Source organism: Eubalaena glacialis, chromosome 13, assembly GCF_028564815.1.
Source record: "Eubalaena glacialis isolate mEubGla1 chromosome 13, mEubGla1.1.hap2.+ XY, whole genome shotgun sequence".
Lineage (NCBI taxonomy): Eukaryota > Metazoa > Chordata > Mammalia > Artiodactyla > Balaenidae > Eubalaena > Eubalaena glacialis.
In genome coordinates, this window is record NC_083728.1 from 22,701,617 (window position 1) to 22,713,099 (window position 11,483).

At 53.2% G+C, this 11,483-nt stretch overlaps 2 protein-coding genes across 4 annotated transcripts; one reads left to right on the forward strand and one right to left on the reverse strand.

Moving 5' to 3' along the window:
* Positions 1-1,082: 1,082 nt before the first annotated feature.
* Positions 1,083-11,483, forward strand: BLCAP (BLCAP apoptosis inducing factor). The gene is made up of 2 exons (XM_061208514.1): positions 1,083-1,202; positions 9,541-11,483. The coding sequence occupies exon 2, from the start codon at positions 9,717-9,719 to the stop codon at positions 9,978-9,980; it is 264 nt and encodes an 87-aa protein (XP_061064497.1). The 5' UTR covers positions 1,083-1,202; positions 9,541-9,716; the 3' UTR covers positions 9,981-11,483.
* NNAT (neuronatin) lies at positions 5,286-7,710 on the reverse strand. 3 transcript variants are annotated; one of them, XM_061208598.1, is made up of 3 exons: positions 7,539-7,710; positions 6,525-6,600; positions 5,286-6,294 (listed from the first exon to the last, which is right to left on the reverse strand). In XM_061208598.1, the coding sequence occupies exons 1-3, from the start codon at positions 7,608-7,610 to the stop codon at positions 6,065-6,067; spliced, it is 378 nt and encodes a 125-aa protein (XP_061064581.1). In that variant the 5' UTR covers positions 7,611-7,710; the 3' UTR covers positions 5,286-6,064. The 3 variants fall into 3 exon arrangements, with proteins under 3 accessions (XP_061064581.1, XP_061064579.1, XP_061064580.1); XM_061208596.1 differs by having other exon boundaries at positions 6,101-6,294; positions 6,520-6,600; XM_061208597.1 differs by lacking the exon at positions 6,525-6,600 and having other exon boundaries at positions 6,101-6,294.

Consider the following 11,483-nt stretch of genomic DNA (forward strand, 5'->3'; position numbering starts at 1 on the left):
AAAGTGATTCAGTTATACCTATATACCTATATATACATTTGTATATACATATGTATACATATATACATTTCTTTTTCATATTCTTTTCCATTACGGTTTATCACAGGATATTGAACACAGTTCCCTGTGCTATACAGTGGGACCTTGTTTATCCATTCTATATACAGTATAATAGTTTGCATCTGCTAATCCCCAACTCCCAATCCATCCCTCCCCCACCCCCTCCGCCTTGGCAACCACAAGTCTGTTCTCTATATCTATGAGTCTGTTTCGTACATATGTTCATTTGTGTCATATTTTAGATTCCACATATAAGTAATTTGATGATTGTTTTTCCACCCCTCCCCCACTCTCCCCCAGTAGCCGAGCATCGCCTTGAATTAGAACAGTGCCTATTTCTCGCTCCATTCTATCCTCTTGCCTTTAGCACTGCATTTACACATAGTAAGCACTCAAGGAATGTGCTTACTTAGCTAATAAATCGATACATTGACTCATTTAATCCCTATAACAACCCTGTGAAGTAGGCATTTCATCAGATTCGGGGAAGCTAACAGTCGGGGTGGGCAAGTGGCTCGCCCAAAGTACAGGGCAAGAAGAAGAGTCAGGTCCTGACCCAAGTCAAATCCTAAATTCTGAGCCGGAATATTTCCGCTCCTGACCTTTGGCCTTGGTAAAGGGGCCAGGGAGGAGGCGGACTTTGAGCCACGGGAACGTTTTCACAGATTACACGGGTCATCCACGAGAATCAAAGCGAGCAAACGTTCACTTACAGAGACTAGGGTACGCCCCCTCCGCTCTAAAAGTGTAAAGATCACAATCTACTGCATATGTATGAGGGGACCAAGGGGGGGGGGGGCGTGATTCGGGGCTGTCCTGGATGCGCCTGATCAAAAATTCTTCGGATTTGAAGACTTCAGAACCCCCAGATTTCTGAACACGTTAGCAAAAAGTCTTCAAATGGTCATCTGTGGCACATGTTAGGAGGATATCGGGCATAGAAGACGCCACCAATTTAGGTCGTATTATCAGGCATCTGCCGTAGGCAGCCCGATCCCAGAAGGGGTCCTCGGTCGGCTCAACTGGAAGACGAAGGGGGCGTCTCCCCTGCTTCCTGCGGCGTCGGAGGCGAGTTGAGGCGGAGGCAGGCTGCAGCTGCGAAGGCGTCAGCGGTGGCGGCGGCGCCATGGCAGGGCTCGCAGGTACCGTGGCGTCGGCCTCCTGGGGGCGGGATGAGAGGCCCTCAATGCGGCCGCGCCGCCATGTTGTCCCTTCGGGGTCACCTTAGGCGTCGTCCGGTCCCTCTCCGGGGTTTTCCTTCCGCGCACCCTGGGGGCCGCCCCTGTCCGGTGTCACGTGATTGCCCTGTTTGGCCCCCAGCCTGGGCCTTGGGGGTCTCTTCCTGGCCCGAGGGCAGGTCACTGGACTCCTGGGTTCTCGTTCAGGCCTCCAAGGTCAGCACTCGCCTGTCTGCTTCTGGGATGGGGCAGGCAGACCTGGGGAGCTCGGGGCTGGGGGTGCGACAACCTCTCCGGCCCCGGTACCCGTGGCAGGGGGCCCAGCTTCTGAGATGCCTGTCACTCTGTCCCCGCCACTTAAGTTGCTTTTTTTTTTTTTAAACCAGAAGGGGCGTGGGGGAGAGGGGAGAAAAGGGTCTCCCTCCCTGGGTCCTCGCCTTGGTGTCTGGGGTGATAGGTTGACGCTCTGCTTTGGGTCGCGGGTGCTTCTTACTCCCTCTAATTTTACACCAAGTCTGGACACCCGTTCCCTTTCCTACAATATATGTGGGGAGTGGCCCTCAAGGGCAGCTGAAGGAATGGATTGCCTGGCACACTAATGGCCTGGAGAGAAGAATGGGGGATGGGGGACAGTTGCTTTTTCCTTCCCTCTTCCACACATTATTTAATTTCCTTCCAGGCCTCCGTGTCCCTTTTCAACGCTAAATGTTGGGGCAGACTGGGGTCTGTCCTGGGAAAGAAACGGCCTTTCTGTTTATGGGTTCGGATTATGTTTTATCCCTTTCAGGGAACTGGTGTTTTGGGGACAGCTTCTGTTTGCCCTGCCTGACATGGTACAACCATCCCCTCAGCCTTCTGGACGGCAACACCAAAGCCAGGACACACACACACACAAAGTTCTAGCTTAAGTGCTAATGCCAAGTGTTAGATCTTGTTTATTTGTTTGTTTGTTTTAAATCAGAGACTAATTAATGTCAGCAAATCTGTTGAAAGATTGCCGAGCCCTGGTCGGTTTCCAGTGACCAGATCGCTTCCATATCTGAAATTGGTCTTGTTAGAATTGCTGCCAAAAACAGTTTAACCTTTTATCTGTAACATGTTGTTTCAAAGAGGAATCTGGAAGTCTGGATTTGGCTGTCTTTTTCTGTTGTTGTTCTCTTATCTTTGAAACATATGCATTCCATTTCAAGCCTGTCGCTGTGTGATATACCAAGGACCATGTGTTGCCTGCCTCTCTGACTTCCTGTTCTGGGAATGCTCTGGAATCTGGATCCTGCTGGGGAATGGGCCCCGTGGGAGGGAGAAAGGGAGGGGGAGGGGGAGGGGAGCAGGATCATAACCAGAGAAGATGGTGCCATGTCTCTGGGGCATATAGAGGAAATCAGAGGTCTCCAGGGAAAAAGAGACTGTTGTTAGACTAATGTTTTGTATATGTGTGCACGTTTAAATCTCTGGGGGTAAAACTCACTGCAAATTCAGAATCTCACTATAGGGTACTGGCTTCTGAGTAGATAGAAGTTTGAAAATAAATGTCTAGCAAATGACTCACAGCACACCTGCTCCCTCATCCAATCCAACCCACATGTAATAAGCTGTTGCTGTCCTGCAGCTGAAGCTCAAGAAACTTGTCCTTCAGTCGCAATCCAAATATTCCACAGGTAGAGGTAACAGTGTCACATAGCACCACACACTTCCGACAGTCATGGTACCTAAACTCCTCTGCGGTTTAACCTCAACTGGTTAGGCTAAGAAACTAACATCCTTTGGGGGCATTAGTCCCAAGAGTCTTGCCTGTTGCTGGAGTCTCACAAAGCCATTCCAGTTCCCTCATAACTCAACTGCTCTATCCTTGGCCTCGTGGGGGCAAAGTCTTGAGGATGTGGTAGAGAAAATTTAAGCAAAGGGGGGGTCTGTGGACTAAGGGCTTTGCAACAAAACTGTAGTCATTTTCAACCTTTTTGTTGCTCTCTGTCAGAATAAAATGTTTTAATGGTATTGCTTCTGGAAAAAATTTTATAAACAAGATGTGTTTGGACTAGACTTCTAAGCATTGCACAGGAATAGAAAGTGAACACATTCCTTCCATCTTCTCTGGTGGACTGTGTTTCCTGCCATAACATGAGGGTTTGGATGGGGCACAAAAGGGGGGAGTGGACATTGCACATTCAAGCCACCCATGTGGGTGCAGCCCATCAGGGCAGCCCTTGCCTGGAAGTCTGTCATCTCATCATGCCACACTCAGAGCCCTGCTGATGGAGGGATGGAGAAAGCCCTGCAGTTGGGCTTTGCCAAGATCATCTGGAAAGCCCTGGGGCTGCCAGCAGCCTCCTGCCTTTTAAAAGGGGGCCTACAGTGTCGAGAGCAACCAGACATTCCATGCTGCTGCAGCCTGTCCCCCTGAACCCAGCTACCTTATAACTGGGCTGAGATTAGAGCATCTGGGGCAGTGGGGCCGTGGGCACGCCCCTTGAGGGCTCTGAGGGGCGGGGCACCCTTTATTGAGAACACATGTTGAAATATGTTCATGGTTCTCTGCATTTAGTGTGGAAAACCACAGAAACCCCCAGTCTTGAGGCTTGCCAAGATACAGGCTTCAGAAGGGAGGTGTGGGCATTGCCTGCTGCTGAGTCACCCTGGGGCAAGAGGAGACCTACCCCACCTACAGGCTACGGTAGGGGCTGGAACCACCCAACCTGAGGAGGATGAGGCTCCGATCGCACATCCGCACCCTAGTCCCATTGAGTCCTGATTGCCACTTTGATGGCAGAATGTTTCTAGTGTGTTGGGGTTCACTGGGATCTTAGCAGTCCTTTTACAGAGGGGAACCGAAGGTGGCTAGGAGTGACCTGACCAGGTTCCCTGGGCTGACTGATGGCAAAGCCAATAGTGGAATTGAGGTCTACACCCCCCACCCCCATAATTCTCTTATCTTGAACTGAAGTTATAGGTGCCTCTAAAGGTGCTAGTGGTTGGGCTGAGAAATGCTAGGGTCTGGCGCAGGGGCGGGTAACATCAGGCTCAAGGGATTGAGGTCCTTTGTGCTCCAAAATTGTTTGTGACAGCTGTGACTAAGGGATTTGAGGAAGTGGCAGAAAGATTTATAGCCCTCCAACTCACTCCCTGGATGTTGACCCAGGAACAGGTGTGTGGTGACAGGGACACATAAAGCCAGAGACGAGGCTGAACAGGCGGCAGGGCCATTTGGTGAGGCAGTCAGCTGACCCCACGTAAAAGAAGCCTTGACTCACTGAGGAGTGGGAGAGAGACCTTGGGAGCCGAGCAGCCAGCCCACCCCACCACCCTGGCATGATGGCAGGGGAGAGCCCAGGGCCGGGGACCCGGTAAGCACCCTTAAGGATATGGAGGCTAGTGCTGGGAGAAGCACAGGACCCAGTAGTGGGGAGAGTGAGCTGGAGAGAGGTTCGTGAGAGTGGGGGAGGAGACCCTGGGAAAGTAGGCGGGCCTGGCAGGATGCCCTTGTAGTGGTCCTGGTAGAGGTTATAGGGCCTGGAGGGATGAACTGGGCGGGGGAGGCACCACACCACACCTTTTACCCCATAGTCATTGTCCAAACCAGTGCCCCCCCAACCCCCCATGCTCATTTCCTTGGGGATCCTGGATGGAGATAAGACTGTGTTCTGAATTCCTGATCACCCTCTTGGTCCCTAGTACCTCCATTTTGAGGGCTCTTCCCACTTTTCCCCCTCCTATCTTTTCCCTCCTTCCATCTTTCCCACTGATTACTTGCCAAGGCCCCTTATCCCAGGAAAACTGAAGGCACCCACACCTTTGGGGAGGTATAAGTGGTCCCTTATTCCGAGACCACAAGTGAAGATGTCCACCTTTTTCTTTGGGTGGTGGTGCGGGGATGTGGTCCTTTATCTCAGGACAGTGTTGAGATGGAACTGGGTGTGTGAAGGTTTATTCCCATTTTGTTGCTTCCCCTCCGTCCCTCTCCCAAGTAGAGTGCCCACTCCACAATGGGCACATCAGCCCAGTCTTAGAAGTATGTGTTGAAGCTGGAAAAGAAGTCACAGGAGACAAAACTTTTTGGTGCGCCTCCACCGCCCCGCAGGGTCCTGGGACACTGTGCGAGACAGGGGAGGAACTTTTTTAATTTTTTTGTAGAGGCGGTCCCTGTCCTCCAGGAGCTTACAATCTAGCCGGGGAGACACAACTAATGCACACTTATACAATCATTACAATTAGCGATTACCACAATATTGACCACAATTGCGTGAGACCTGGGGGATGCAAGATCAGTGAGGGGCTGGGGGCTTGGAGGAGGTGTTTTGGTAACGATGGGATTCGTTTTCTTGTTCAGTAGGTCCAAATTGAGTGACACATTTCTTTTGGGTGGGAGTGGGGGGAAAGAGGAACTGAGGGAGCAAAGGCAGCAAGGCTGGGATGCACATGCCGTAGGCAAGGGACAGTAAGAGGGCCCTGCTCTGTTTCTTAACCCTCCTCCCTCACCCTCTGCCCTCCAGTCCCGCCACACAGGCACGCAGTTGTCACTTGTCTGCTGCACGGAGATTCAGGGCTTTGGCTGGTGAAGTTGGAATGTCCATTCTGCCGGCTGGTGTGGTTGTCTGGATCTCTGTGGTGCGGCCTGCTGGCATGGCCGTGGCTGTGGGGCTGGGATGGCGCTGTCCCGACTTGGTCCAGATCTGAATGCGTTGCCTGTGCCCAGATCTCAGGGGTCTGCTCCCCCCATTCCCCCCTCCTCCCTCTACGCCACCCGCAGTAGGACGGGTGCAAAGGGGTGGGGAAGGGATCTGGTGTTGTCGTCATTGTCGGTGCTGCTTCTCCGGGGGCCTACCAGCCCCTCACTGACCTTGGCAAGTGCTCCTCTGGCGAGAGGGCACAGGGGACGCCCCATTCCTGCGCGGCACTGGCTCCCATGCTGGTGGAACTGCACAGGAGCACCTGGTGACACGGCCGCCCAGGGGAGGGGGCTGGAGCCTCAGTTGGGGGCCCTCTGGCGGCGCTCTCCCAGCACGTGCCGTCCGGTTCTCGACACGGTGTACGCCAGCTTCTGCAGGGAGTACCTGAACACCTGTGGCGAGAGAGACCCAGGACCTGCCCTTAGAGGCGAGCACCCGCAGCGTGTCTGTAGTGCTGCCTTGCCCGCCCCCGCCCCGCCCCCTGCCCCGCCCGCCTGTCCAATGAGGAGAGGCGGGTGCGGGCACAGCTTGTCCACGAGTCAGGGCAGCTGGAGCTTTTCCAACTGTGCTGAAGGCTGCATGGCCGCAAGCTGATTGGACCCACAACTTAGGTATACCTCACTTCTCGCAATGGGCTGTGTCCCTGGAGGATTTCGAAAAGCGAATCCTACCCAGTAAATGCAGCATTCCAGGAACACCTTGAAGGAAATATGCGATTCCTTTGGCAAAGGATTCCTTTAGCAGGGAATTCTTCCTGCAAGGGGTGCTTTTAGGGTAGATGATTTTATGGGCAAAGCAATTTCTTCTGATTTATTTCTTTTTACACAAAGCGCTTTGCCTGTATTTGATTTTTTTTTTTTTTAATAAAGCGAACTGTCCTTTTTCGGAAGCGCTTTTTTTCTGTTCTATTTTTCCTGCAAAGAACCTTTTCCTCTAATTGTTTTCTTCAAAGCGCTCTTATCGATTCATAGTTTGTTAGCTCCTTTGTCTAATATTTTTTCTGCAAGGCGCTTTTTATCTAATGCATTTTTTTCTGCCAAGTGCTTTTGTCTGATTTATTCTTCCTGCAATGCGCATTTTCTCTAATTCATTTTTTCCCGCGAATTTTTCTGATTTGTTATAATCTTGATGGCGGAGTGCTGGGTTTTTTTTTTTTTCCCCCTGAGAAGTGCCTTTTTCTAACTTATTTTTTGTCCCACCCCCGCAAGTACTATATTTTCTAAAGGAAAATTTCCCCGCAATGCGCAATTTTTTTAAGGCGGAAAAATTCCGCTGTGTGAGCGGTAAAGTCTCTTTTCGCAAAACAGAAGTGCCCCGCCTCCCTCCTGGGGTCGAGTCTCACGTAGCGGTATTTTCTTACCACGTTGGTCGCTAAGAGCCTCGGCGATCGTCCGCGGCTGGCGCCCGCCGCGCCCCAACTCTTTGTTCCCGGGCGGGCGCACTGGGAAGGGTCTACGCAAGGAGGAGGGCGCAGGGGACGGGCGGGGGCGTGCGGTGCCGGCCGCGGCACTTGGGTGGGCAGGGATCGCGGCAATCAGGACAGGACGGGTCGGGATGCGGCAATTGTGACGCGGACTTGCCGGTTCAGGGGGCGCACATCGCGACCCTCTCCCACCCAGAACCCGGGCACACTTACCTGCAGCAGCACGCGGAAAATGTACCAGCCGATGATGAGCAGTTCAGCCGAGGCTGCTGCCACTGCCGCCATGGTTCCGAGAGTGGTGGGTGGGTGGTTGGGAGCGAGTGCTGCCGGTTCCGAGGTCCGTTGGCCTCTCGGAGTCCGCTGTTGGGCGCACTGCCGCAGCCGCGGTGGCCGCGCCTTAAGTATCCGCCCACCGCCCAAGTGCGCATGCGCGCTTTTGGTGGTGGGGGGGGGGTGGTCCGTGAGGAGGGGTGGCCGGGGGCGCTCCTCATTCGTCAGGAGAGGAAAAAAAATAATCCATCTGCTCTTTCCACACCGACCCCCGCCTCCTGAGTTCATCTTAGCCCCTTTCCAGAAGATTCCGCTGTGCCCGCGTTTGAATTTTAATGTAAAATAGAGGGGAAATGCAACTCTGAGTTAGCGCACAGGGTAAGAGTAGGGGTGCGCGCCCCTTGGTAGCGGAGCCCATCTCTCCGAGCCCGGGCCTGCAAATTCGAGCCCAGTGTCCGGTGCCGCGCCAGATCACACCTGGGCAAGGATGGAAAAGAAGGGGGACCTAATTTAGAGAGGGATCATCTGCCCCGCGGAGCAAAAACAGGTGCCCCTTCCAGAAGCCTTGGCTTCACAGGCCCCCCGCTCAGCACTTTTTCTAATATTCGATGTATTAGAAGACCACGTCCTCTGCTTTGCGAGAGCCTCTGAGCGCGGAACCTTTCCCTGATGCCCGCATCCCGCTTCTTACGGTTGCTAGATCTACAGCGGTGGCGGCTGTAGGGAGCCGAGCCAGGGCACTGAGCCCTAGGTGCAAAAGCGATAGTCACCGGGTGTCTACCCTGTAGGAGGGATGGCGCCTTTGTATGCGCGGAAGGGATGGATGAGCTCTCCAAAGAAGTGGTCTGAATGCGCTCTGGGATAGTTTTCTGCTAGGCGGGTAATTCAACCTCTGCTCCCCTACCCCCCAGGCGCTGGTAGGTCTTCCTCAGCCAGCGAGGTTCTTTGTACCCGTTGCGCTGGGCGTCTGCAGCTTGGAGGAGGGTTTTGCTACCGCTGCCAGAGGGTCGTGGCTGCCGCCGCTCCGATTCCTGGCGCGGCACGAAGAGCGGAATGCGGTCTGCGAGCGCGGCCCTGGCGCACCGGTGGCCCGCTGCTCGAGAGCACTTCTTCTCTCCAGCACACTGCCTGGCACAGGGGCCAACTGGCATTTGCCCCTATGTGGAAAGAAAATTAATTTTGATTAAAAGCTCATAGAGGTCAAGTTCTGTACAGTGCCGGCAGCAGATGGAGAGCGCAAGAGAACCCAGAGAGGTCAGTTTGGACGAAGTAGCATGGTGATTTTTTTTTTCCCCCTACATTGACTTTCGAAGAAGTTGGCTGATTTTGGCAAAATGACGCCGGATTATTTGAAAAAGGCAAGCTCATTCTAGGCTGCCATCTTAAAACAAAATATTCGGTGATGCTGCCGCGGCGGCTTCCCAGAGCTTGCAAGGATCCGTTGCCGGCAATCTCCCGCCGGCAGTGCGCCGCTAACTACTTTAGCTCTCCACCGAGCACCTGCTGTGAGAGATACTAGACACAGAATCCTTTTCTTATTCCTCAGGGGTCACAGCATGGAGTCCATGGCCGTCCGGTGGCAACCACAGGGCGGTATTGTGAGGTCTGGGTCCCTTGAGGACGGGCCGCAGCCCCAGGAGGCGATACATGATCTCTGCTGGGCAGGGCCCAGGCAAAGCCAGGCCACTGTGCCGGACCTGCCTAGAGCCCTCTGGCCTAGCCCCCAAGAAGGGGAGACACCCAGGATGCTTCTGGAAAGGGTGACTTGGAGAGGAGTAGACTTCCATGGGTGGGCAGGGAGGAAAGGGCATTCACATTTGCTGTTGTTAACCATGATCCATTTTTCCAAATAAGTATACATTCTGTTCCTGTTTTTTTTTTTTTTTTTTTTGTCTGTCTGTCTGTTTTGTGTCTGTTTGTCTGTTGTGTTGACTTTTCTCTTCAGGATCCCTGCTGCCTTGGTGATCCCGGGCTGACAGCCAGAGACCACAGCGGCTCAGCTCCTGGAGAGCGAGGGTTGAAGAAAGCAGAGGGCAGCCGCCCGCGCCCGCTGGCTCCCATTAGGTCGGTTCCTGCAGCGGTGCCCGGTGGCCTTGGCGAAGGCCCTGTCCAGCAGAGATCATGTATTGCCTCCAGTGGCTGCTGCCCGTCCTCCTCATCCCCAAGCCCCTCAACCCCGCCCTGTGGTTCAGCCACTCCATGTTCATGGGCTTCTACCTGCTCAGCTTCCTCCTGGAACGGAAGCCTTGCACAATTTGTGCCTTGGTTTTCCTGGCAGCCCTGTTCCTCATCTGCTATAGCTGCTGGGGAAACTGTTTCCTGTACCACTGCTCCGATTCCCCGCTTCCGGAATCGGCACACGACCCCGGCGTTGTGGGCACCTAACAGCCAGCCCAGTTAGCTTTCCAAGGAAGCAGAAGACGGGAGGGGAGGCACTGACATAGGTCATAAAGCATTGGAGTTTCAAATCCCGCGGCCCTGCGGGTGCCACATTCCTAATGGCGCCTTTTTGGCCTGTGACGTTTTATCCTTATAATGTGAATAATAGCACTGACCGGTGCTTTTATCGTAGAGTCCTGTAGTCGTGGGTGGTCTTGTGGTTGTGTGTGTTCTGTCCCCATCTTGGCCCCCGACTGGCAGGATGGCCACCCCCCTCGCCTCATTCCCACGAGGAGCCTGCACCCATCCTGGTCAACTGCCCCAGCATGATCCGGGCAGATAAAATGCCAGTCTCATTGTCACCTCTGTGACCCTTCCTTGTCAGGGGTTCCTCCCTTCTCAGAGTGTTACTGACTCCTCCGTCCCTCTCTTGGCTTCCTGTTAGTTCTCTTTAGCCCTTTCCTTTTTTGGGGAGCACCTGTCCAAGACAGGGCTCAGTTTTGCACTTATCTCGAATATAAAGAGATTGCTGATGCCCGAGAGCCTCGCTTTTTCATCCTTCTTCCCTGGCCGGCAGGCTAGACAGAATTGTGTCTTGACTGCTGTCCACAAATCTTCAGTATTTTCCCCACTTCATTTTGAAGGAAGAAGTAACAGATACATGTTGCTCTTTCACCTGGGGGTCTGGGCTCCTGCTCAGCAGCCCAGCTTCGCTTCCTTTGCCCTTCCTCCTGCCTTTCTCAACTGTCGCAAGGAGGGGGCCTCATTTTGTCTCCCATGCATGCTCTGCAGGATTGACGTGTGGTGTGTTTACGTAGATCTAGCGGTCCCCAGCCGAGTGAATGGGAGAGTATTGTGTGTTTCATAACAGCCACGATCCCCTGATAGGTGTTTGGATATTTTTTGGTGTGGTGTGCCGTGCGTGCGCTTGTGTGTATACGTACGTGTACAAGTACATGTGTAAATCCTTTTTAAAGAAGCTTTATCGAACGTGTTCTGATTTTGAGGTGTAGCAATAGCTAGCTTGTAGGGGCCGCTACAGTTGGTATTTAGTATGGGGATTGCAGAGTGACCAGCACACTGGACTCCGAGGTGGTTCAGACGAGACAGAGGGGAGCAGTGGCCATCGTCCTCGTGCCAGGAGCTTCTCCGGTCCCGCGCGTATAGACTGTATACGTTATGAAGAATACACGGGAAGACTTTGTGACTGTCACTTGCTTTTTTCTTTTTCTGCGCTTCAGTAAAAGTGTTGGCAAATGAGACTGTCTCCTGGCCCCTGCCCGCTGGGGATCAGCATGATTGTCCTTCCAGTCTAAACCATCCATCTTTCTCTTGCCTGAAGGGGGAGGGAGGTGGGCCAGGCAGAGGACAGAACTGGAGGCAGTCCATCTAGGGAATGGGACTGCGAGGCCACACTTGTGGAACATTTGGACTGCTATTCTGGAGCTTTTATTTCTGGTGTGTTCATTGCACAGCTGTTTGAAATGTTTAATAAAGCTTTATAAACTT